At 33.9% G+C, this 26,564-nt stretch overlaps 1 protein-coding gene across 2 annotated transcripts in view; it reads left to right on the forward strand.

The window, feature by feature from the left end:
- The first annotated feature begins 274 nt into the window (after positions 1-274).
- Gmppa (GDP-mannose pyrophosphorylase A) overlaps positions 275-26,564 on the forward strand; it is a 100,302-nt gene continuing 74,012 nt past the window's right edge. For both annotated transcript variants that reach the window (XM_085809421.1, XM_085809422.1), the window contains exons 1-2: positions 275-428; positions 24,050-24,251. In XM_085809421.1, the coding sequence (XP_085665547.1) occupies positions 386-428; positions 24,050-24,251 (245 nt within the window). In that variant the 5' untranslated portion in view covers positions 275-385. The remainder of the gene's footprint in view (positions 429-24,049; positions 24,252-26,564) is intronic.

Here is a 26,564-nt window from a genome sequence, read left to right on the forward strand (position 1 = left end):
CAAAGAAAAGTTTGCTTGAGAGAAAAATAATTTCCTAGCGTTTAGTACGAAACTGTTAGAGCCAGGTAAAAAACTGAGTTTAATTAAAAAGTATGTCTCAGACTAAATAAATATATAGTTATTTTCTACATATGTAGATCATATGAGCGTAAATATATTAATACATATATGAAATCGGATCCAAACGTTTTTCCTCTGATTTTTCATTATAAATGCAGATTACTTGACCTTTTAGCTAGATAGCATTACCAAATTAGCAATCAGTTACCAAAGCTGCTATTCCTTTCTCTTCTATGAATGGCATCACTAGTAGACAGCCAAGTTTCAATTTATCTGTTTACGTGTGGAAAAAAACAGTGACAGCTCATTATTTCAGACTTGTACAATGATGTACAAAGCCGTTATTCTTGTTGGAGGACCTCAGAAAGGTAATCGTTGATTTATATATGTTAAGCTTAAGCTGTTTTGAAAACGTTAATACGCCTTCTCTTAGTGTTATAACATCTGATTTTCTATGCAATTATTTTGTATAAATTTATTTAAAACATAAGATGTAGTGACACTCAGGTCAAGTACCCCTGTATTCGCAGTTCGGAGCGGCTGAAGTGAAAAAAAAAGTTCTGTTAAATTACGTAAGTAGTAGGTTTCGAAATGCAAGCAAAGGGACGACAGCCTGTAACATAACTCACGGTTCCCACGCTACCTGAAAACTAGAAAAAGTCAGGGAATTCGAAAATTGACCAAAACATTCAGTGAAAAGTCAGGGAATTTCATACGGCGATCCCCCCCCCCCAAAAAAGCGAGTTTTGCCCCGATGTTGGAAGCGACAAAGCTGTTTTAAGATATATAAACAGCTTTGGGAAGCGATCACTTTCTTGGCGAATTATATATCGCGTGAATGTCATTCGGGCAGCTGGCATAGAGCCAATTTTTGCAACTCCAATTAAATTGTATATACGGTACTATGGAGGTTCATGGCAGTTTTCAGATAACCGGCCCTTGGCGATTTGGCGAAATTATGATGAGCAGTAAACGGGTGATTGTGGGTGACAATTTTCAAAATCGTACCAAGTGCATGGAAGTGTATACTATTAGGATTTTACCGCAAAAGCTTTTAAACCCTTTCCCCCCCCCTTTTTAATAAAAGCCTTATCTGTCATTTTGCAGTAAAATAAAAAAAACTGTAATTAGTCATCCAGGCTAACCATTAGTAGAACTATATTCGCTAAACTATCGTTGATTATTCTAATTCAATTTTTAAGTTTTTTTTTATGTTACCCATATCATTTAATGTTTCTTCTTCCCTCTAAGTTGATTTATTATTAGTAAATAATACTTTCAAATTACAGGAAATTTTCTGACGTAATCCTGAAACTAATTCTAGCAGTATTATGACATGCTATCACAAAATTAAATGTTCATATTTTTTGCTTATGTATGCTGCTGAAGAAATATAAATATCGGTTTGATATTTAAAAATATCATTAAATAGATTTCTTTCTTCTTTTAGTTGCAACGTGTCAGGGGGAAAAAAAAAAAAAAATTAATCCCGATTGGGCATTATCTGTGGAGAAAAATTTGTTGATCTTTACGTTATGGTAACTTGGCGATTTTTTGGCGAAAATTTGGCAACCAACTCTCCTACAGCAACCCTCTATTTTTTTTCCCTGCTGCCATTTTGTCTTCACGAAGTAAAGACGTGTTTCTTTTCTTTTTATCTACTGAACACTTCTTCCAACAATCTACTAGCCGAATTACACTTATGCTAGAAATTTTATCAAACAAAACTGCTTAATCATGACAAGTATTCACTGCAAAATTGGGAAAAAGTGCACAATACCATACTCCTTACACGTTTTTCAAAATAACATATACACATAAACCATGTACATGCCGACTTATTTTTACTTAAAAGAAAATCCCAGAATTGCACAAAAATGGCATTGCGCACACTCTTCACTATATCCATGTACACTGCTTTTTTCTCATAAATTAGAAAAATTTCACGAAAATACATGACAATTTTCTCAATCTTTAAACCCGGTAAAAAGAACATATATGAAATTACCTGATCGCGAGAAAGTATTTACCCTTTCCAAATATGAACATTTCCACATATAAAATAAATAAAATATCCAAAAACTTTTACCTCTAAATCATCTATTATATTATAAACGTCACCAACGAATTCATACCGCAACCATTACAAATACTTAGTGTCAGATATTTAAATTATTTCCATGCACGTTTACTTCAACTAAAACGTATACCAAATTCCTACAAACATAAAATTCACAAAATAACTATCATTTCATTGAAATATAATTAAATTCAAAAACACTACTTAAAATATAAATGAGCACGTACATTAAATTAATAAAAATTACCTTACAATCCTAATTACTTTAAACTAAATCATTGCTAATAACAATTTTCCCAATAATATCAAATTCCTTTCCACCTTACATTTAGAACAATGCATAAAAATAATATCCTCAAATAATTAAAAATACTAACTTACCTAATCTTCTTCAGAATCTTGATTACGTGGCAGATACACTTTTCTAATTCATTCAATAAAATTATTGAAAGATTTTTTCTGCGAATTTTTCCTCCATACTTCCTCCGCTAAATAAAAAGCAAACTTCTCTTTATCACAATGCCTAAATACCCATTTCGAATTCACTTTAGTTAGGGCCATGGGATCCAAAAATTAACCAACACTGTTTCACACAACACAGAATAAAGCTAAATACAAAATTTCCAGATTTTTTCCCGATTTCCCCCCTTTTCCGATTAAAGAACCGTAATTCGTCCATTAATATCACATGACATATCCCATGATCTCTCATTTCCCTCATGCAAAATAATGCGTAATCGGAACTGAGTACTGCTCACATTATTACCAAAGTCCCAGGTAGTAACCTTTATCGCCTCCAAAATGTCGCCAAACTACCAGTTACCATATTGTAAAGATCAACCGAAAAATTATATATATATATATAAAATTGGAGAATTTTTTGTGTTTTTAAGTGGTAGCATAATTAATTTACCTCTTAGAACAACTCATGTGCATTACGCAGAAAGACTGGAATTTTCGGCTAATCTTTAGAATATGATAACAGGTAGTTTGGCAATAAAGGTTACTAGCTAGGACTATAGCAATAATCTGAGAAGTATACAGTTCGAATCACAGAGATCATGAGACATGTAATGTCACATTTTCTGGAAAATTCCGATCGTGATTTTAGCTAATAAGCACTTGGAAAAAATTTCGCTGCTAAAGCCCACTTATTTGTTTGGCGCTTTTTACAAGAGTAAGAGGAATTGGATTTTTGTCAATTTTCTTTGACTTTTTAAGTGAAAATAGGTCGACGTGTGCATGGATACCGTGTATGTGCAATTCTTAAAAACGCGGCAAGCAGTTTGTGATTCTGCACTTTCTCCCAATTTCGTACCTAATCTTCATCATGTTTAAGCATTTTTGTTCCGTAAAAGTTCTAGTATAAGCGTAATTCGGCTAGCAGATTGTTGGAAAAAAATGTTAAGTGAAAAAAAAAAATGCCTTTACTTCGTGAAAACAAAATGACGTCCAAAACAAACTAGCAGGTTGCTGTAGCAGGATTGGTCACCAAAAAATCGCCAAGTTACCATAATGTAAAGATTCACCAAATTTTCTTAAAACACACCTGGAAAAGTCAGGGAGTTTCATTCTCCCGTTTGAGTGGCAACCCTAATAACAAAAACATAACACTTCTGATACACCTGGTGTGTTTTCCCGCCCATGTACAGGCTTGTTTCCATGTAATGTAACTATATTAAGAATAGAAGTGGTCACTGCGGAACGTTATTTTCAAGTTGCGGGAAGTCCTCTAACTCTGAGCTCGCACATAGCGCTGGATATAAAATTTTGAATGAGAGGCTGCAAAGAATCAATAATTGTAAATATTGCTAAAAATAGCAGTAACTGTTCAAAAGGGATAATCCCGTGAATGCGTTGTGTAGAGGTAGCTTTCTTTTATTGCTGTTCTCTGTTTGTGCATTGTAGCATTCAGGGCTAGGCATTTTGCCGCCTGTTGCAATGTCGGCAGATCTTAAATTCTGTTGCCTGGTGCCTTTCTAAGAGTGAAATTACCAAACAATGGTCTTCACAGAGAATTAGCAAATCACTTGTTTCAAGATGAAATCGGGGTTGGCGCTAGACATTTTACCACTCAGTGCAAACTCTGCAATTGCAAAATTCTGCTGTCCATTTCCTTTCCAAATTAGAAAAATTTTGTCCTCCCCCAATGCGGTAACACCGTTTGCACATGCTCTGCACACACCTTGGATGAAATTAACAGGTTTTGGGCTTCCCCGTTCCGAGAACTAGCTCACTACAGGTCGACTCTGCCTTCGGGCACGTCGTGGAGGTTCAACCTCCACTATTACCCTCTAGCAGAGCCGCGCACCACCTGGATACGTCACCAGGCAGCACCGGTCGTCAATTGCTCCTGCCAGTCGCTCGGGACATTACCCAGCGACCCCGGGGGAAATTCCCACGGGTTACTAGCACCACGCCGCGCTAGGACGTGCCAGACTCCGAGGCCGGCCAATAAGTGACCTTTCCCAGAGCCTTCAGAACCACCAAGTTCATTAATTTTATACCCCCGTGGCCGAGACTGCCTAGGTACAGATCCTAGCCAGTAGCTTCGCAGAATTCTCTACGTCGACCCCCGGGGGGGGGATGAAATTAACAGTTATTATTGATTCACAGAAATTTCAAATGTGATTAAAGATTGTGTCCTTGTTGAATGTGTCTCTGGCACAGTTTTGTTTTGAGGGGTGTTTTTCAGAGATGCATGATAATCTAACAAAAAGAAAATTAAGTTTTCCTCTACATTTAAGTATATTTTATTTTTTATTCATTTGTAATAAAGGAATTACATTGCGGAAGTCCTGTAACTGCTGTTTCGAGAATTCTGACTAATTTGTCAATCAAAATTTTTTCGTTTTCATTAACTTCTCTGTCGCTTTCTTCACTAGTGGCAGTGGTATTTCCTGGATCTAGAATCATACTATTTCGCCATTCATTCATTGATTGACGATTGAGAAGAATTGTCATCAGAATGAAAAATTTCTTGTATATCATATTCATTTATTACTGCTTCTCGAAATTTCTTTGCAAAATCCGTTAACTGGAAAATTTCACCTTTGCTTTGCAATATCAGAAAACCTTTAAAACTGGCTACTATCATCATCAAATTAAGCTATTCAGTATACATACACTGCTCGACATTGAAAATGAAACACCAAGAAGGAGTGGTCAGAAAGTGATGAAATTTGGAAAAAAAGTGACAGCAAGCAGCAATAAGTGATCTTTATTTCAAAATGATTAGTCAGAATACAGAGCGAGAATGGCGTTGGCTCAGTAGGATGTAGGACCACCGTGGACAGCGATGCACGAAGAAACACATCTAGGCATAGAGTCAATAAGAGTGCTAATGGTGTCCTGAGGAATGGCTCTCCATTCCCTTTCAACCATTTGCCACAGTCCATCTTCTGAACAAGGCAGGAGCAGAGTCTGCAGACGGCGTCCAATCACATCCCACACATGTTCAATTGGTGACAGGTCAGGAGAGTGCGGTGGCCAGGGAAGTATCTGTATACCTTGCAGAGCATGTTGGCAGACGCGAGCACTGTGTGGTCGGGTTTTATCCTGCTGAAAAATTGCATTAGGCAGCCCCTGAACATAGGGGATTGCCACTGGCATTATCCAAGTATCATTGGGCCGTCATAGTGCCATGAATACAAACTACAGGTGACCTTAAATCGTAGACAATAGCGCCCCAAACCATTATGCCACGTTTTCGCGCTGTGGGACGTTCCACAGTTACTGCCGGATTAGATCCGTCTCCACGTCGATGCCACGCACGTATGCGGCGACTGTGACTGGATAAAGAGAAGCGTGACGCATCTGAGAACACGACGTTTCGTCATTCCGTCATCCATATTGCTCCAGTCCGGCACCATTCTAAACATTGCCGTCTATGCTGTGGGGTCAATGGCAGTCTTCTTAACGGACACTGTGAGTGCAGGCCATGTTCAACCAATCGACGGGAAATGGTTCAGGTCGACACGGGAACATCCAGGGTATCTTGCACATGTTGCAGAATCGCGGTACAAGTGACTTGCGGGACCGCCACAGCTTGTCGGCGGATGCATTGATCCATGCTTGCTGACATCACTCTAGCTGCACCTGCACCCCTCCTTCTTCCCACATTTCCTTGTTCCAACCATGTTCACTATAGCCAATGCACCGTGCTTGCATCCATGTAAGTATCAGCTGTGATTTGACGTAAGGATCAACCCGCCCTTCTCAGTCTGATCACCATACCCCTTGTAAAATCGTCTATCTGCCGGAAGTGCCTTCGTTGACAGTGGCCTGGCATTCTCTCCTATTACACGTATCCTCCGGGACAAAAACCAACTGTCTTCGATAATTCGTCTGGCAGAAATAATGACACGAATATTGCCCATTCTACACGTTAGTTCCCTCATATCTTACTTCACGTGCGTCGAAGAGCTGCGCATTTTGCATCATTCGCATAACTCGGTGAGGTGCGTCTCCTCTAAAATTTGCATAAATTTCTGACCATTGGTGTTGCATTTTCAATGTTGAGCAGTGTATTTGGCTATGCATCATGAGCTTGGCAACTAATGACAAGTTGTTCCGTTAAATTTTCTCTCTCTTCTTGTTGTTCTTCAAATTGTTATCGCCCGCTGAGACAGTTAAGCCTGAATTGTATTAGTTTATTTATTAATTATACTTAACTCTATTTCTTGCACATGCTTAAGGCTTATCAGAGTCCTGAATAAATAAGTTCCCGCATATACTTTAGCCCTATTGAAGGCCGGCGCTAGATATCTTACCACCTGATGTAGTCTCTGTGGGTCCTAAATTCTATGACTCGGTGCAGCCATACGAGCCCTGGCGCTGGTTCTGGGTTTATGTGAATAACAAATCGATTATCCTTAATTTAAATAGACTTAAATGTAATCTATGGGTCTGTGAGTATCATCAACAAAACCTATTTTTAGCATGTGGAAAGAAATTTTTGGTAAATTTTATCCTCGTCAACATTGAGCGCATTTAATTTAAATCTGTAATCGTCGCCAAGCGTAATGTCAACATAAAAGGTTACCATACTCCTTTATTATTCAATTACTAACGTAAAAAAAATTTTTAAGCATCGCTACATGATGTCAAGTTGTCATGTTTTGATAAACATGCGGTGATAAAAGGAAGGTAGGTACTTACGTATTATCGCAACCAGGTTGGGGCTATTCGTAAGTTTGAGTAAAAAAGTATGAATAGAAAGAAAATGTACATTTATTAATTACAGATAATTTTTAATACAGTTTTTTTATATTATTTTGTTTTAAAATATAAAATAGCAATTAAACCCTTCCGGTTTCGAATTTGAATAAGTTGCAGAATTATTTTTTTGGCAGAAATCTTTTGGCTATTGCTTTTAGCACTGATTGAAAACCGTATTCGCCATAACCATGTACACGTCGACTTATTTTTACTTAAAAAAAATCCCAGAATTGCACAAAAATGGCATTGCGCACACTCTTGACTTTATCCATGTACACTGCTATTTTCTCATAAATTACAAAAATTTGCACCAAAATGCAGGAAAATTTTGTGAATCTCCACATGCTCTTTTTACAAAACTACGTATAACACGTAGGGTTGCCGTAAGTAGGGTCGCCAAATTTGGCAATTTATGCGAATTTTGGCCTGGCTGCATTAATACGTAAGTACTGGAAGGTATAATAAATATTGATTTGCCAGGTTGGCGTCAGATCAATGATGTATCTGTGTGGAATGTTTCGGTTTGAGATGTGTGCCAAGCTGATATACAACAACAGAGTCAAATTACTGATTATACAAATTTGTACTAAAATGATTGTTTCTTCAATAACAATGTATTTTATTTAGTGTCAAAGAGAAATTAAGAATCAGGACTCTTCAGATGTTTTATTATGCTTGGAGGGAGGATCAAATGTGCATGTGTAAAGCCTACGAGAAAACGTTGTTGATAGTTTTGAGGTCTGGATTTTAGATCATTCCGGATAATGGACATTTGAATTTCGGACTTTGCACTATATCTCATATTTGGGTGAACACATTTTCAGTCTGTTGTTTCTCTCCTTATAAGTTCTTTTTTTTTTTTCTGCATAAACTAATCTAAATCCTACAAGTGAACCTGGTGAATTCTTGCGCAGGTGTGAAGGAATACTAGCACAGAAGAAGTGTGAAAATAACCCTTTATTATTTTCAACTAATAACAGAAAGGCACATACTTCGTGCTTTACAATAACACCAATAACTTACGGTGGAACTTAAATTTTATAACATAAATCAGTTCAAGTATAAATAGAATAGCCCTGGATTAGCACGTTAAGTTACGGCTAACTTAGGTTGACTCAACAGTCTAACGGGCATGACAATTATTTGAAATGGCCAAAGGGGATATTTAGTTTAAACTGCAACAAAATGTGTGCTATCAGCCAAAACATGCCAGTATTAAATGGGTAAAGTCCAAGATTCATCTGGAAGTTAAATATTCACTTCTTAACTTTAAATTTACATCTTGGGAAGGAAATGCGAGGGTAGGTTGAGGAGTTCTGGAAAGATAACAAAAATTTGAATAAAAGGTTAGTTAACTAAGGGAAACCCTACAACCGAAGTCTTTTATTGTTTTAAATATGCTATAGTCAAACTTAAATTCAAAAATTGCCATGTAAAAGATTTAAATTTTATTGTTTTTTTAGGTATGGTGTTTCAATATTTGTTCAAAATTAAATAGATAAACTTTCATAACAGATCAAAATTGTATGTAAATGTTCTTAGTTATTTTTTGTAGTTATAACAACATAACTATATAAGCCCATATTTCGCATTGGGAAGCCATTTATTTCTTTTAATTTGAAGCAATATTAAATTGTAATTTCTGGTTAAAATGACTGAGCTTAAAATAAATTCGTTCAGTATATGGAAATTTGTAAAAATTAAAATCAAGTTTCACTTTCCTTTCTTATAATTTATGATCAGTTTTTCTAAAATATTCTAAAGCTTACTTTAAAGCATTTTCAGAAGAAAATTCTACATTTGGGGAACTTATTTGTGTAATTTTGCTTTTTTTTTTTTTTTTTTTTTTTTTTTTCCCATTTAGTAATTGTAATTGGGGCTATTATGTAAGGATGCATTTAATCAGTGTTGTTGTGTTACAGTACTTATTTTCTTGTATAACACAAATATTGCTGCATTTTTCAATATCCATAATACATAGAGGAACTAAACAAAGAGCAAAAATAATTTACATCTAAGTATACTACGTTATATTAATTAACCTAACTGAATATTTTAAAATTTATTAATTTAGAATATAATTTTAAAATTTAGAAGAAAATTTACAAATAGAAAATTTCTAAATTCAGAATTTATCTAAGTACTCTCGAAAAAATCAATAAAAATTACAATTTGTTATTCTAATTAATATAGCTAAAATATATTTTTTCTTGAAATGCTAATTTTATATTATCTGATAAAAATTCTAAAGTGCTAAAGCAAGATCAATTTGAAATATATATATATACATATATGAATGAACACAGCATCCCAAGAAATGTACATGCCACAGATAAACTCGCATATATATTTTCAGCAGCTTGAATTTGATATGTATTCTTGAAATACGCAGTACAAAGTCCGTAATCCGGACTCGTCGGAACTTCGGCGATTCTGGATTAGGAGTTTTTCCAGATTATAGATCATTAATTTAAATCTGGTAAGATGGCATGCAGAAATTATACAATTAAAAATATGGAACCGTAATTTATGAAATAAAGAGCAATTATGATCTAAAGGGTATCAAAATTTACAAGAAAAAAAAAAAAAAAAAAAAAAAAAGGGTCTTAATATTTATTTGTTTACTTTATTAAACATCTTTTTCACTGTAAGTTGTTTAAGTTACTTTGTTTTTTGTGCTAATAATAATTAACACAAAAAACTAACATTAAATTGTTAACATAAAATTAACATTAATTTTGTGCTAACATAATTTCTTGTTCAGTTACAAAGGTCTGCTGTTTAAGTCCCGTAATTGCTGTGCCAAGAATACTGACTAACTTGTCAATCGAAATTTTTTCATTTTCACTAACCTCTCTGTCACTTTCTTCACTATTGGAAGTAGTATTTTCTGGATCTAGAACCATACTACAGATTTCGCCGTCCATTCATTGATTGATGATTGGGGCATTTTCGTCGTAATGAAAATCTTCTGTTATATCATCAACATTTATTACCGCTTCTGCACATTTCTGTACAAAATCCAGTAACTGGAAAATTTCACCTTTTGTTTGCAATGTCTGAAAACCTTCAAATTTGCGGCTATCATCTTCATCGTCCTCACCATGAAATATGGTAGCTGGCCATAAATTATGCCAAACATTTTTTAACGTATCTGGAGACACATCCTCCCACGATCTTGTGATTCTTCACACAGCAGATTTTATACTAAAAAATTTCAAAAAGTCTTGAATAGTCATGCCATTGTTCAAGAAATTTAACATAGATTTTTAAAAATGCTACTTCGTATTTGCATTTCAGTGCATGCACTATTCCCTTATCCATAGGCTGAATGATAGACGTGTACAATTTGGAGGGAAGAATAATACGGATACATTATCTTTCACTAAAACTTTTAAGTAAAGTATGCGCCGAACAGTTTTCAACAATCAGGTCTATTTTTGAGTCATCAGGTAAACCAACCGAATTCAAATGTCGCCGAGCTTCGGGTATAAAATGATTTTCAAACCAAACATTCATCAATGCTTGTGTCATCCATGCTCTTTTATTTGCACGATATATAACAGGGAAAATCGTTACTCCTTTCAATGCTCGAGGTCATGCATGTTTGCAGATTACGAAAAGTTTGTCTATGTGCATTCCTGCAGCATTTGCACACGCTAAAATTGTTAGTCTCGCTTTGGAATCTTTGACACTAGTTGGAGCCTTTCCTGTAGAGGTTGCCAAAGTATTTTGAGGTACATATTGCCAGAAAAGACCAGTTTCATCAGCGTTGTAAATTTGTTCTGGAGATAATTGTTCACTAGTAATGAGTTCAATGAATTCATCTGCAAATTGTTCAGCAACTTCATTATCAGCTGAAGCTTTTTCACCTGAAATTTTTAATTGTCTTATATAAAAATATTGTCTTATATATAAAAATAAAAATACAATAAATAAGTTTGATCAATACCAGAAACTCAAAGAGTGTAACATAATCATCATCAAAAATTACATTTAGTTGAGTATTCATTAACCCCAAGGGTTTTTCCTTTAAAGAATATTACACTATTAATGATGCAGTAAATATTTTGCCTGATCTTTGAATACTGGCATTAATATGCGAAAAACATATCACAGAACAAAAATTATGTGATTAATATGAATTTCACTTCACAATAAATAGGTCCACGCTTTTTTGGCCAAGAAGGCACCTGAAAAATTAAACTAAACGTTGAGTGCACTTAAAAATGCAAAAGCCGCTCACTGTAGTTACACACGAGAAATCACAGCTTGGAAAAACATCGCTGCTAGTCCTGGAAAAACGCTTGTATTGAAGATGCCGCCTATGGCAGTCGCTCACATAAGTATCTCACATAAGTCTGTAACATATAAGTATATACACACATATATATATATGTGTGTGTGTGTTTGTGTGTATATACTTATATGTTACAGAATTATTTGAGTATTTGAAAAGGCCATTAGTCTTTTGATATTATTTGAATTATAAAGTCATTCAAAGCTACTGATGAGACTTTTCAAATAAACTTGTCACTCAGGGCAAATGGGAAATTGGTTGATCTTCTGTTGGTACTGCTGTAGTTTTTCTCTGTATGTAGCCTTCTTAAAAATCCATACATAATATTGTATACAGATAAATTATTAATTCATTTCTAGAGGTTCATTTCCTGCATTTATCAATCAGACTCCTTTGTTAGAGAAAAATGATGTATCATTTTCATAAGAACAATATTCTTAAAATTTATTTAATTATTTTTATGCTTGGAGAGCATAAAAACTGCCTGAACTGTATAAAGATGTCTCTATCTCTCTCTTTTTTTTTTTTTTTTGTTCTAACTTCCTTGTATAAAGTAAAGGAGGTATTGTAATCGTGGAAAAAATTTGGTTCTCAGATTTCAATGGAAATATCCATTTTTGTGCATCACCTCTGTATGTATGGACAGAATAAAGGACTCTTTATTCCAAAAGGGATTGTAAAATGTATTTTTCATGATGTCTGCACATATGCGCCTCATATAAGTAAAAAATGAGTAGCAAAATGCAAACATTTATACACTGCTCGACATTGAAATTGCAACACCAAGAAGGAGTGGTCAGAAATTTATGCAAATTTTAGATTAGACGCACGTCACTGAGTTATGCGAATGATGTGAAATGCGCAGCTGTCCGACGCACGTGAAGTAAGATATAAGGGAAGGAACGTACAGAATGGGCAATATTCGTGTCGTTATTTCTGCGAGACGAATTATTGAAGAAAGTTGGTTTTTGTCCCGGAGGATACGTGTAATAGGAGAGAATGCGAGGCCACTGTCAACGAAGGCACTTCCAGCAGATAGACGATTTTACAAGGGGTATGGTGATCGGACTGAGAAGGGCGGGTTGATCCTTACATCAAATCGCAGCTGATACCCACATGGATGCGAGCACGGTGCATTGGCTATAATAAACATGGTTGGAACAAGGAAATATGGGAAGAAGGAGGGGTGCAGGTGCAGCCAGAGTGATGTCAGCAAGTGTGGATCAACGCATCCGCCGACAAGCTGTGGCGTTTCCGCAAGTCACTTGTACCGTGATTCTGCAACATGTGCAAGATACCCTGGATGTTCCGGTGTCGACCTGAACCATTTCCCGTCGATTGGTTGAACGTGCCCTGCACACACGGTGTCCATTAAGAAGACTGCTATTGACCCCACAGCATAGACGGCAGTGTTTAGAATGGTGTCGGACTTATGAAATCTAATTTTAAATGCAGTCTTCTGACTCTTATATTTGGAAAATTAATATACTCTTCATGAAAAAATGCAAGAAGTTTTGTTACCTTATGATAGAAATTTACCCTTAGTCCTTTTTTTTTTTTTTAACCAAATAACATACAGTTTTTATGGAACATACGCCTCACCTTATTTAATGATTTTCCTGATAATCTGCTTTGGCAACATTTTCCACGTTCATATAAAACAGATTTATTAATTCACCTCGTTTCTCTTTAAGTGTCATCTTATTAGCATGTTCTAACAACTGATTGAAGAAACAATCTTCCCACACTGCTCGTTACAGGTTTTTTTCGCAAGTGATGCTTTGCACATGGCTTTTGTGATTGGTGCTTTGGTCTGCCTACGAATAATGAGGTGCTTCTATGCACCTCTTCTTTGTGTTGTCATTGGTTCTTTACAGTGCTTTTCTTTGCTGATGTTTTATGGCAGCAATTTTCATCATATGTATAGCATTCCAACACCATTTCTAGTTTTTTGGTGCTCTGATGAATATGTGCAAGAAAAAAGTGGGTATTTCCATTCAAAAACTTCAAAAATTTTTCAGTGTAACCATAGCCGTGAGAGCTCTATTGTTTTGAATCATCAAAATCTCGGTGCGTACCTTCGAAAAACAATATCTGAAATTTCATTTTGATTGGTTAACACATTGAGTACCACACAAATTTATAAGGAAATTCCTGCAAGGCCAATACCTGTGCGGAGCAGTCGAGACAATGCCAGATAGCGTCCAGACGTGGAGAGGAGTGGAGGCAAGTAGACAGCTTGTAAATCCTCCAAGAGTTGGTAGAAATAGATGGTTTCCTTGGATGTTTAAGTTCCTTGTAGCCAAGCTGATCATATTATCTACGTGCCTGTGGAACTGATAGTGTGTGAGAAATGGTCATCATTACATGAATCCTGTGTGGACTGAGTATAACTATCATGACATCACCTGCAATATTAATTTTAACTTACCTTTTATTACTTTTATCTATTTCTTATTAGTAAAATAAAGCATTTAATAATGCAATAGACGTGCTCTATCGTGTGTTTTTGAAAGTAAATTCTGCATATATGTAGTATTTAGTTCTATGGGATTCTTGGTGCAGTGGCAGCAAAAATCTATCATTAGCCTAGAACGTGAAACTATCAGTTGAATGTCTCCTCCGAAATTGCCGAAACGAAGTCATTCCATGTAGCAGTATTGCAACTGCTACTAAAAAAACATTGCACGAACTCCAGAAAAAAACCTGGAAAAGTGCATCAATTTTTGGTCCTTAAAAGTCTTTAATTTTGGGCAAAATCAGCAAAAGGTCCTTAATTTTAATCATCTGAAATTTCTGTCTGTTTTTACGACTGCCATTTTGAATATGAATTAGCATTTTGGAAGAATATTTTTGGCGATTCACTGACGTATATGGTTAACTTTTGAATGGGTTCATGGGTTATAATTTGTTTCTATTTCTAATAGAAATCATGCAATACTCGAGTTTCTAAGCAAGAAGTGAAACATAAGCATTTGAAAATCTTTTTTTTTTGTAATAAAGAGCTCTTAAGCAATTTTCGTTTTTGGGGGATGTGAATTCTTTTATTAAACAGTTCTCATTTTGGCGATTTTAAGATCGATTTCTATAGAAAATTTTTAATTCCAAAATCTGAGAATTTTTCGACAATTTTTTTAACATCATAACATTGATAAATTTCATTAAAATAATGGTAGTATATTGAAATTATATTAAAAAAATTACATTAAAATAAAACATTTTTATTTCTTGCTGTCATAAAGTTTCATTTTGGCAACATGTTATACGATATTTTGAATCTGAAAAATAAACAAGGTATAATGCTATAAAGCATAATTTACGAAACAACTCTTAACAAAAGCAAAATTAGCTATTTAATTAATTAAAAAGTCTTCTTTTTAATTTTTTCATAATAAGAGTTTTTCCCATGTAATGGTCTCAGAATATTCAAAATTCTCAGAATATGCACCAGTTTTCTCTATAAAATTAATTTTACACTTTTCCCTCCTTTTTTTTTCCACAATATTTCTGCCTTTTTGCTGTTACACAATTGGTAAAGATAATTTTTCTTTAGTATTTTAAACATTGCAGCTTCGAAAGTTGAGAAGGATTTGAAGGCAAGATTTTATAGACCCACGATTCTAGAAACTTCGAGAAATATGTGACAAAATGAAAAACGTTCAACACATAATGAATATATTTTACAGAAAGTTTGCAATGAATTTCTTACTTTTTGGAGAACGTCTGGAAGAACAATGAAAACATAATATTTGAATGTTTTACTCCTCATACTAGAATCTTTTTCTTAACATGTTTATTTTCCCTTTATTTTCTCTGCTTTTCACTAGCCGCAAACATGGAAAATATCAAAATCTAATCTTATTACTTGGGCAGGCATTATAGAAAGGGATTTTTTTTAGTAATAAAGAAACTGAAAACTTATAATTTAAAATATTCATCTACTATGTCTTAATGCATCATACACAGAGCTGGTACTAGGCATTTTCCCACCTGATGCTATCTCTGTGGATCCTAAATTCTGCTTCCTAGTGCCTTTCTAAATTCTACTTCCAATGCCTACTCTGAATTCTAAAAATTCTGCCACACCAGCTGTGTAAAATAATAAAAAATAATAAAATTAGCCACTTTCTCTATACATTCTAAATGCATATAGTGTTTTTTAGAATAACAGAAATCCTTAATTAAATCCAAAAATTCTAAAATGAAAAGGAAACGTGTTGAAGAAAGAAACTGAATACATAAAGAAAATTATTCTTCAAAGATATGTGCAGTCATTATTATGTAAATTATTCAATTGTTTATGATTTCAGCCTTTACTATAACTTCCCATTTCTATCTCCTCATATGATAGAGTTTACTGAGCCATATTAAATTAAAATTAAATCATATAATCTTTGACCACTAGTCCACATTTTTAGTTTGAATTTGACTGTTCTTGTTTAATTACGTCACCCTGAGCTGTAATTGATTTTGTTAGCATCAGAACATGTATTTATGTTCCAAGTTCTTTTTAAATAAGAGGCTTATTTAAACCTTTGTCTGATATTGTAGTTTCTCTCAGGCATAGCGATAATTTGCTTCATATCTGTCAGGGGGTTTGGCACTGTTTTTCTTTTACCGGATCAAGTAAATCCTTATAGGTACATTGGGGAGAGGTTGACAAGTTAGGAGATAAAGCACGCAGAAAGTAGCGAGAGCACTGGTTTGCATATTGAGACAAATCTCTAATTGTTAGAAAAGATGCTTAAAGAGAAGGAAATGGATATAAACTAGCCAAAATGTTTGGTAAGGCTTCAGATTAAAATGAAGGATAAATATTTTGTTGATTGTCGTTACAAAACATGAATGTTTTGTAGCTTTTAATATGTAATTATTCTAATATCGTTTAAGAATCAGTGTCATAAATTACATGTATTTTAAACTGTAAAATTTTATTAGATTTTGATTTTAATAGGGCTTTTTTAACAAATATTGTTAAAAAATAAAATTTAATAGTGGCCATGTAAATCCATAATGACTAAGGTTACCTATTTACCTACTTTAATTATTTATAACTAACTGCTTACCCTTAAAAATTATCTCTACATATTAAAGCGAATTGTTGCCTTTCGTTAATATTCACTGTAGTCACAGGATAAAGCACAAAAATGTAGAAATTCAAGTAAAACTTATTCTTTGCATCTAGTGAGACTTAAAATAATACAAAACGACTTATTACCTCTGGTGCTTTAATGGCTTATTAGAACCTGAAAGTATATTAATTGGGTTATAACCCCTGGAACTCTACACAAAGCTACAGCACTAACTGCATCAAACAGAGCCTGACTAACTTTCAACACTTGTCAACCATGCCTACATCGGGCCTTTCAGGTTTGATCTAATCAGCAGGTCTCGATCTAGACAAGCAGCAGCGGTAATAACATTCAGTCTTTTGGTTGTGAATCATGCTGATTATGATCTTGCTTCTCATTTTAACCAATGCCATTTGACATAAAATCTACCTGCTATTTATTAAACTTCTAGACCAGCGGTTCTCAACCTTTTGACTAACGTGTACCATCTAAACAAAAACTGAAAACCTTTTAGTACCACCACTACAAAGCTCGGAACGCATAAATTTACGAGTGTTGGAGAAAAAACTAAATCAGGATGTTGGGGTTTTAATTTTTGAAATAAATAGTTAAAAATACTTTGCTTCTTTGTGTACCACCTATTTTTTCTTGTGTACTACCAGTAGTACATGTACCACTAGTTGAGAACCTCTGCTCTAGACTGACCAAGTATGTGACAAAATGACACACAAAAAATATCAACATAAAGCTAACTATTAGTACAACGTAAATGTGACTTATCTTCTTTCAAATGTGTCCAACCTATTATAAGTGTAAAATATTTAATGCTACTTGACTGCTTGAAGTTTATTTTATTCTCAAACTTATTAATAATTATGTTAATTCATGTTTAGTAATAATGCATACTACTTAGGAATCTATTTTATTTTTAGGATGGTATTACAAAAGTGAAATTCAGGCATAGAATAATATTTTTAATTGAATTTATTCAGTTCCCATTTGCTCATAGGTCCTTAATTTTTTTCATTAATGGTCCTTAAAAGTCCTTAAAAGTACTTAATTTCCGTGTGCAGAAATGTGTACGAACCCTGTTGGTAGAGAAATGACCAGAAAATTGACTAAATAAGTTGCCACATTTTGTGATACCTGCAAAGAACAGCTGTTTTTATGGTTACCATGTTTCGTTAAAAATCCATTAAAGCAATGTAATTATTCTTAGTTTTATATTGTATTTATCACTGTCAATCATCGGTGACTAACACTGTGTGAAGGGAAAGTTCAGTGACTGAAGGGGCACTCAACTCGTTAAGTAAATAGGTCACTATTCACTAGGGGTTCATGTATCAATGGAGTTTTATATGACCACCCTTTAATGTATATATGTACACACATGCACACAAATAAACCCCTTTTATAATTTCTTATGAAAAACGTGATAATCTTTCAGAAGTAGACTTCTTAAATTAATACATATATTTTTTATGTATTTCATATAAAAATTCCTTAATAATTCAGGCAAACTAGGGTGGGAATTATCTAAGTCCTAATAAAAATGTAAAGAATAAAATTTCCTTTAGTATAGGTGAAATTTTTTTAAAGAAAAAAGGTCTGAATAAAGAATAGATGTTTCTGAAATTAAGGCCAAGGTAGCTTCAATTACTAGCAGAAGGCAAATTGACATCTTTAAGTCTGCATCTTTAAAAGATGCAGTAAATTTTGAATTTTTACTGCTATTCCACCTTTTTTTCCTTGTTGTTGTTAATAAAATGAAAGAGCTGTGAAAGATTAGGGTTATAGATAGTGGATACTTGTTTGTCCTCGCACAAAGGTAATGCAGTGTAAAGGTATTTCTCCGCTGTGTAAAATTTTCGTTTCATTTATTGATGCACGTGTAAATTTTTCGTTTCGTTTATGGAAATATTTTTTTATTTATGTACGGAAGAGAATTTCACTATGAAATTTCTCGATATAAATAATGATATTATACAGCTAGAAGAAGGTGTCCGGAATGCATTTAGGTGGAATTGGATTGAACGGAGAGATGGTAATGGGGATACCATCGGCACATGGTGCAAGAAAATAAATGTTGCTGGACAAGCATATTGTGTTTTTTGTAACTCACTGCTGAAGTGTGGTGGGGAAGGATTCAAGGCTTTCACAAATCATTCTAAAACTGTGACGCACATAAAATATTCAAAGTGCATTAGACATTCAATGACTTTAAGTAATTATGCTAATTCAAAAAATACTGATGACTTACTGGAGACTGATGCTTGGCCATTGGATATAGTGACAAGAAAAGCACGCCAAGAGGTATTAATAACTTCGTTTATCGCCGAGAATTCTCTTTCTTTCAATGTAGCTCCCAATTTAATTGAACTGTGCAAACAGTTGAGCCGCGATCAGACGGCACTAAACTCGTTGGAAATGTCCAGGACTACCGCATGTTATAAGATGAAATATGGAAAATATTCATCTATTAAGGAAAATATCATTAAAACTTTATAGGAGACTCCATTTTCTCTAAATTTGGATGAAAGTACTAGCAATGCTCAAGAAAGTATACTGGCAATATTGGTGCAGTTTTATGACAACAATCAAAATGAAGTTGTAGTTCATCATTTTGCATCTCTAAAGATGGAATCTTGCAATTCAGAAACTGTTTTTAAAGCAGTTTTTAATACTATTGAAGATAATAATATTCCATGGGCAAACTTAATTAGTGTATTAATGGACTCATGTATCACCATGCATGGAAAAAAAAGGGTGTTGAAACCAGACTACGATCAAACAAAGCACATCACTTATTAGATATTGATGGTGACACATGTCACACAGCTAATAACTGTGCAAAAAAATTTGCTTCATGTTTTGATAGATACTTAGAAGATTTGTTTGATGACATCTATTTTGATATGAAAAGCTGCAGTAAAAGAGAAAATTTTTTTCAAAATCTGTGAATCCCTTGCCATTAAAAAACTTAAGCCCTTGAAGAGACCAGACCATAGGTGGGTGTACATTTTATGTGTTTTAGAAAGAATCAAAGATCTGTGGGATGCTCTTATTGCATTTTATTTTCACTACTTGGAGAAAACTGATAAAGGGAATTATTTTTCTTATGTTGAAACTGTATACAATAAAAGAAATATTTCTGCAGCTCAGAAAAAAATTGTTGAAGGGGTGTATTCTTGCTTGCATTCCCAACAACTCACAAAGGATGCTGTAGCTCGGAAAAAAAGAATACTAAAAGGGTTATTTGCTATGCAAAACAAAACTTTATTGCATATGGCATTATATTCAGCAGTATTACCAGAGTTCAACACATATATTAAATTATTTGAAACAAAAAAAAAAAAAAAAACCAATGCTTCATTTAATACATTCCAGTATTTATAAATTGATGGCAAAATTTTTCTCTTTTTTGATGAAGCCAGAAAATATAGAGTGCACATCTTATAATGATTTATTAAAGGTTGATGTCGCAAATCCAGAATTCCATCTACCTAGCAAAGTAATATTTACTGGTGCAGAAGCTTCCACTCTCCTGAAGAAATTATCAAAAAATCATCCAATAGCAAAAGAATTCCAAATTTCTCTCATGAAAGCTTATACTAATACATCACAGCATATGAAACAGAAATTGCCCCTTAAAAATTCATATCTAATTAGTTTTACAGCATTAGATCCAGAGCTAAGAGGTAAAACCAGTGCAATATTAGCTTTTGAAAAATTATCATCTTTTATGTCTCATATTTTTAGTGATAATGAAAAGTCAAAAGTAGAAGCTGAAATAAGGTTATACCAGAGTGATATTGATATCACCAAAAAAATGCTCTACACATCTGATGAAAGTGGAAATCAAGTCAAGTGTACAATTGATAAATATTGGTCTAAAGTTTTTAATTTAAAAGATGATTTCACAACTGATTATAAGTATCCTACATTGGCTAAATTGGTCAAAGCCTGCCTTAGCTGCTTCCATGGCCCATTAGTGGAAAGTGCATTCAACTTAATGGATACACTTGTCACTGACTATAGAACCTCTCTTAAGATTGATTCCCTAGATGCAGTGCAGACTATTAAATATGATTTAATGGCTTCTGAAGAAATCTCTTGTGAAAAATATGGCTCAAAAAATCCAATGACTGATCCAATTCACAAAGATCTCTTACTGAATTTGAACAGAAGTTGGAAAACATATCAAGAGGACTTAAAAACGTGTATTTCAGATGAGTCACCTATAAAAGTCTCTGAAAAACCTTCTACATTAGTAGAAAAGCAAACTGCTTCTACCTCTGCATGTGCAGTTCTCGAGGAAATTTCTTCAACTGTAAATGAGGAAAATAAAAGTCAACCTTCCTGAAATTATGAAGTTCACCACAAAAGAAAGACAAGCCCACAAACATCAGAAAAAAAAAAAGCAGCAGAAATTAGATAATTTTTTTAAAGAATTAATTCAGGTAATTTAAAATATTTGCATAAAATGTAGTAGTTTATATGTTTGAAAATTTATGGTTATTAATTTTGCAAAAAAAGTAATTCATTGAACTTTTATAATTAGCTCATTCAATACTTCATAATTGTAATTTTTCATTTCTCTCCACCCCCCTTCTCGAAACTCCAAAATGTCGGTAGTAAGTCCGTAAAAGTTTCAGGGGATTTTTTGGGGTCCCACAAACACCCCTGTAATGGCTCCATGAAGTGCAAAATGTACAATTGTGGCATGCCTTATGCTTAATACCCTGCAGGGGCATCACCTGTGTATGTTGTGTAACCAACACCGTGATTCTGCTATCATGTGCTTCTTATGAAAACTGGACTGTCTTTTAACACGCAATCAGAAACCAGAGATAATGCTTTCAGATTTTTTTTTTTCCTTAAATTTTAAAGCTGTATAAATATGAAGCATCCGTGCCGAAAACTGCTTATATATTTTTCATCATTCAATGAAAGCAATGCACACTTGTGCTATCTTCTGAAAATTATAATCTGGTTTCTATATACTGCCTAGTATTTTCTAAAAATATGCAAAGATAACTTATCACATATTCTTTATTTTTCCATTGAAAGAAAGCTTACTTAATGTGTCCCCCCCCCCCCGAAGTATGTCAATTTTTAGGTTCCTTATAGAATACTTACAGACAAGTAAAGCTCATATATTTTATGCTGTTTGAGTATACAAACCATTTATTTATTTAGTAATTTGAAAAACATTTGTAAAATGTTAGGATCATTCATATATGTGAAGCTATCTTGTATTCAGACCAGTACAATATTTTATTAACTTTGACATGTAGCTTATAATACCATATGCTCATTAAAAGGAATTTTGCTAAGCTGTTTATTGTTTACTGAGTTTTAGGGTGGGGAAGAAACTCGGTGAACTCTTTCAACAACTGTTGAATTTCCAAAGAGCACATCTGCCAACAGAAATTGACATTAGAATACCATCTGAATCCATTTGTTTAATTCTTACTAAAAAAAAAAAACCTTAAAATTATAAGCATTGATTGATTTCACCTTGTAACTTTAGTCTACAGTGCTTAAACTGTTGCTCAAAATGGGATAATAAATTAGTAAAAATAAATTTATGATTTGATCAAAGTTATTTAAAATTAATAGTTTAATCTGAAATAAACTTAAAATATTTGAAAATTAACTCTAAACATGAATTTAAAAAGACTTGAAAATAATATGTTTTTGTCTGCATATGGGTTCGTAGTGGATTGAATGCAGACAGAACTGATGATAGCTTGATAAAATTTATTTTCCCAAATGAAACACTTTACAATTCTGTAGCTTTTTTACAAAAGTACTTGTATGGCTCTTCTCAGTACGATGGAGCACAATCAGTAGTTACCATTTCAGACTACTAAGAATGTTAAACACAATGTAATGCAAAGTGCATCTAAAGAGCAAAGCTCATATGTAGGTCTCTCAATCCTCCGATGTCAACTTCTGAACTAAAAACTTAGAACTAATGCTGTCTCGGTTCTTATATAGTTTCCCCTGGCCGCTGAGGAATTTCTAGTACCTTCCATTTCTCAAAATTACTGAAAGGCATATATTGTTAAAGTTACATAATAAGTGCTGTATATGGTTACAGTTACATATAGGAATCAATTACAGTTAATCAATTGCAATACCAATTATTTGTACAGGGGCCAGACCATAATATCGCCAATTGGTTACCAAGTTTGGCGAATTTTGCAATTTCTCTCTAAATTTGGAGAAAAATTAGTCACCTAAACCATCGCTAGTTTGCTCATATCTTGCCAATTTAGCAAGATAACCATTTACTTCAACATTAAATAGATTTTCCCCTATAATCTTATATCCCCCAAAGCTTCACATTTCTTGATTCCATTTGTGCTGCTTTATCCAAATTCATAACAGTGTTCAGAAAATTCGAACACAAAGGGGGAAAAAACTCCTGCAAATGCCTTTTGGCTATGTACATTAAAAATATTTTCAGAAAATATTTCTCTTTTGCGTTTTCTCAGAATACTGTAATTAATTTTAATAAGTTTATGTTGAAATTGTCTGTAAAGAATAAAAGTTAAATTTTTACCATTATCAATGTGTGTGTGTGATTATGGCAAAGTCTCGAGGGCTATCTGCCTAATGGGAGGAATGCCTTCGTGGAGGACTTTCTAAGGGAAACCGGCTCGTATACACGTTACACATGGAAAAAATCACGAAAACGCTCATGCAGCCAGCACGTTCACGGGATTCGAACCTCGGACCGAACTACCAGTGTTCAGCGACTTTACCGCTCGGCCTTTATCAAAACGATTCTTTAAATGAAACTGGGACGTTAAAACATTTTTACATTTTTATATTAATGATGCATGTTGGCTGCCATTCTGCATTCATCCCATATCCTGAATAAGCTAATATACAGCATAAATTCCAATATAAAAGCTAACAGCATAAATTTCAGTATAAAAACTATAAAGAAGCCAAATAAGAGATAAAATATCACCTTGGTAACCAAGTGTGATCTGAAGGCAACATAGTGAAGAAAACTTATTTCACTTTCTAAATTCAGTGGAGGAGGACATTTTCTGAATTGTATCCTCATGCAAACTTGCCCACTCTTGAGATAGTTTGGATCAAAAGATCTTATCATTTTTGTGAAAGACTAATTGAGTACTCACCTTGATTATTGTTAATGTGGTTTCCTTAGAAAAGCCATGTCACTCAGGGAGGTTAAAGCATGCTGGTTGCCTGTGCTGTGTTTATTGCCAACATGCAAATTTGTACCACAAACTGATGATTAACTTATATTTTATATACCATTAAATTATTTTTCAGGTACTAGGTTTCGACCTCTTTCCTTTGATATTCCAAAACCACTTTTTCCTGTGGCTGGTGTTCCTACAATTCAGCACCTAATAGAAGCATGCTGCAAAGTTCCAAATATGCGAGAAATTTTACTCATTGGATTTTATCAAGCAGATGAATCCATTACTGAATTTACATCTTCGATGATAAGGGAATACAATGTTAATATTCGGTATGTCTGAATTTTGTGTTTTAGCTTAATAGTGATAGTTTGTGAGTTTAATGCATCTTACAAATTTTTGAGCAATACACCTTTTTAATTGATATGCTTAATCATCATTATTTAGTTCTATACTCGTATCAAGCATTTGAGTTATATATGGTAAAATAAGAATGCAGACTTTAGTTCCATAAACACTGCTTGAAATTTTATGACCATATTTTATTGGAAATAGAAAAATAAATATTTATTTTTATTAGGCTAATAGACTTTAAAAAAGGAAAATGTTACATGTTGTGAAGCCTTCATAAGAGCAAAATTCAGTAATTTCTGTTTACTTGCACCTCTACAAAAAAAGTCTTCATTTTAGAGAGAAACATTTATGTGGATATCTTTGCATCTATTTCAGTGATACATTTAGTGCTGCCCCCTTTCTTTTATTTCTTCACTTTACATAAAAAAATATTCTTCCCTTGTGCACTGTGATATGTTTTTGTTAAGACAAAAATCAGAGAATTTCACTACCTTTGCATTCAGCACTGCCATGATCACGATTACCCACAAACAGTTAAAACTTCAGCATACACTCCAACATGATGAAACTAAAAGAGTGCAGACTCCACAGCTCCATTATAGTTCGGTACAGTAAATGTACTCATTTCAAAAAGAAAAACTAATACTAAAGAGAAAAATAACCATAAATTTTAAAAGGAGAAATCTACATACTCACACATACATATGCTACACATATTTCTGGGTTGCATCATAAAATATGTTTTGGCGACATCGTCAGTTGCTTCATTAGTATTTTTTACATGGACATATGGTGGGATTGTGGTTAATCAAAAAGTATCTAACTCTAGGTACAATAAGACTTATAAGATGGTACTTAAAAGAACAAACTTTATCTTGTAGGGTTAGGAACTTGATGGTGGCTTTCATGACTATTATAATGTCTGATGATTGTCATAACCTAATGCAACATATTTAAGTGATATTTATCAAGAAATTTTACTTAAAAACATGTAAAATATGAAAGCAATAGTAATTAATATTCAAACAAAGTGTGCCAGATCACTTACAAAAGGAATGTGGGTATCTTAGAAACCTTTTATTTAAGTTATAAATAACTTAAAACCATGCTTGGAACAAAAAAGATGTCAGAACAGGAATGTAATGTGTTAGATCATGCATTGCTGTGTAGGAGGAGCAGCAAAAAATATTGTGTGCTGTATACAGCACTAATGCTGTTTTTGAGAGTACAGTAAAGAAATGGTTTCTTTGGTTTTAGGCAAAGAGGTTTTTCTTATCTGATGATATGTATTCAGGAAGACTCAGATTTTGATGAAGATTGCTTGACTCTTTGAAAATCAAAGTCTTCGCTAACCTGTAAGTTAAAATACCAAACTGCCTAAAATGATTTTCGAGAGTCAAGCAATTTCCTCACTACCCCCCATCCATTAGCACACAAAGAGTGAAGATTTCAAATGACATCCTTTCTACTTCTAACCAATAAAGATAAGAAACAACATATAAATCCTTTTAGGGTGAGCTGCCTGCAATAAACCGATACAATGCATTTGGAGAAACTGCATACCTTAGGGGAGGGAAGAAAACAGCATTGGAATTTCGGCCGTTTAGGACGGTTATGGTTGTCTGAATGAAAGGCCGTCTGAGCTGTATTGGTATTCAGAGTTAAAACTCCATAAAAAGATGTGGGATTTGGCATTACTTATGAAATGTAATCATTCAAATGTTCTGCTTAATTTGCATTCACGGGGGGGAGGTATGAAGGGCTTTGAACTTATGCATTCAAAAGGCTTTGAACTTGTGCACTCAAAAGTCTTTGAATTTATGCACCAACCCAGTACTTACATTCCTATGGGTGTCAAGTCATTGGTGGCAGTATAGTATGTTTATATCTATCTATAGCTTATATAAAATGTTATTTTATTTACTCATTTACACTTCCCGACATTGAAACTGAAACACCAAAGAGAAGTGTCCTGAAAATTATGCAAATTTCATGGTAGACACACGTCACAGACTTGATGTGAATTGACACACGTCAGCGAATGATGTGAAATGTGCAGCTGTTCAGCACACGTTGACGAAGATGTAAGGAAAGGAACTTGCAGAATGTTCAATTTTCATGCCATTATTTCTGCTAGGGAAATCATCATAGAAAATTTTTTATTGTCTCAGAGGATGCATGTAATAGCAAAGAGTGTCATGCTGTCGTCAACAAAGGCAGTTCCAGTAGATGTATGATTTTATGAGCGGCATGTTAATCGGGCTGAGAATGGCAGGCTGGTCCATATGGCA

This window comes from Stegodyphus dumicola, chromosome X2 (assembly GCF_044657685.1).
Source record: "Stegodyphus dumicola isolate Sdum_Otavi_A_Nest chromosome X2, ASM4465768v1".
In the NCBI taxonomy this organism is placed as follows: Eukaryota; Metazoa; Arthropoda; class Arachnida; order Araneae; family Eresidae; genus Stegodyphus; species Stegodyphus dumicola.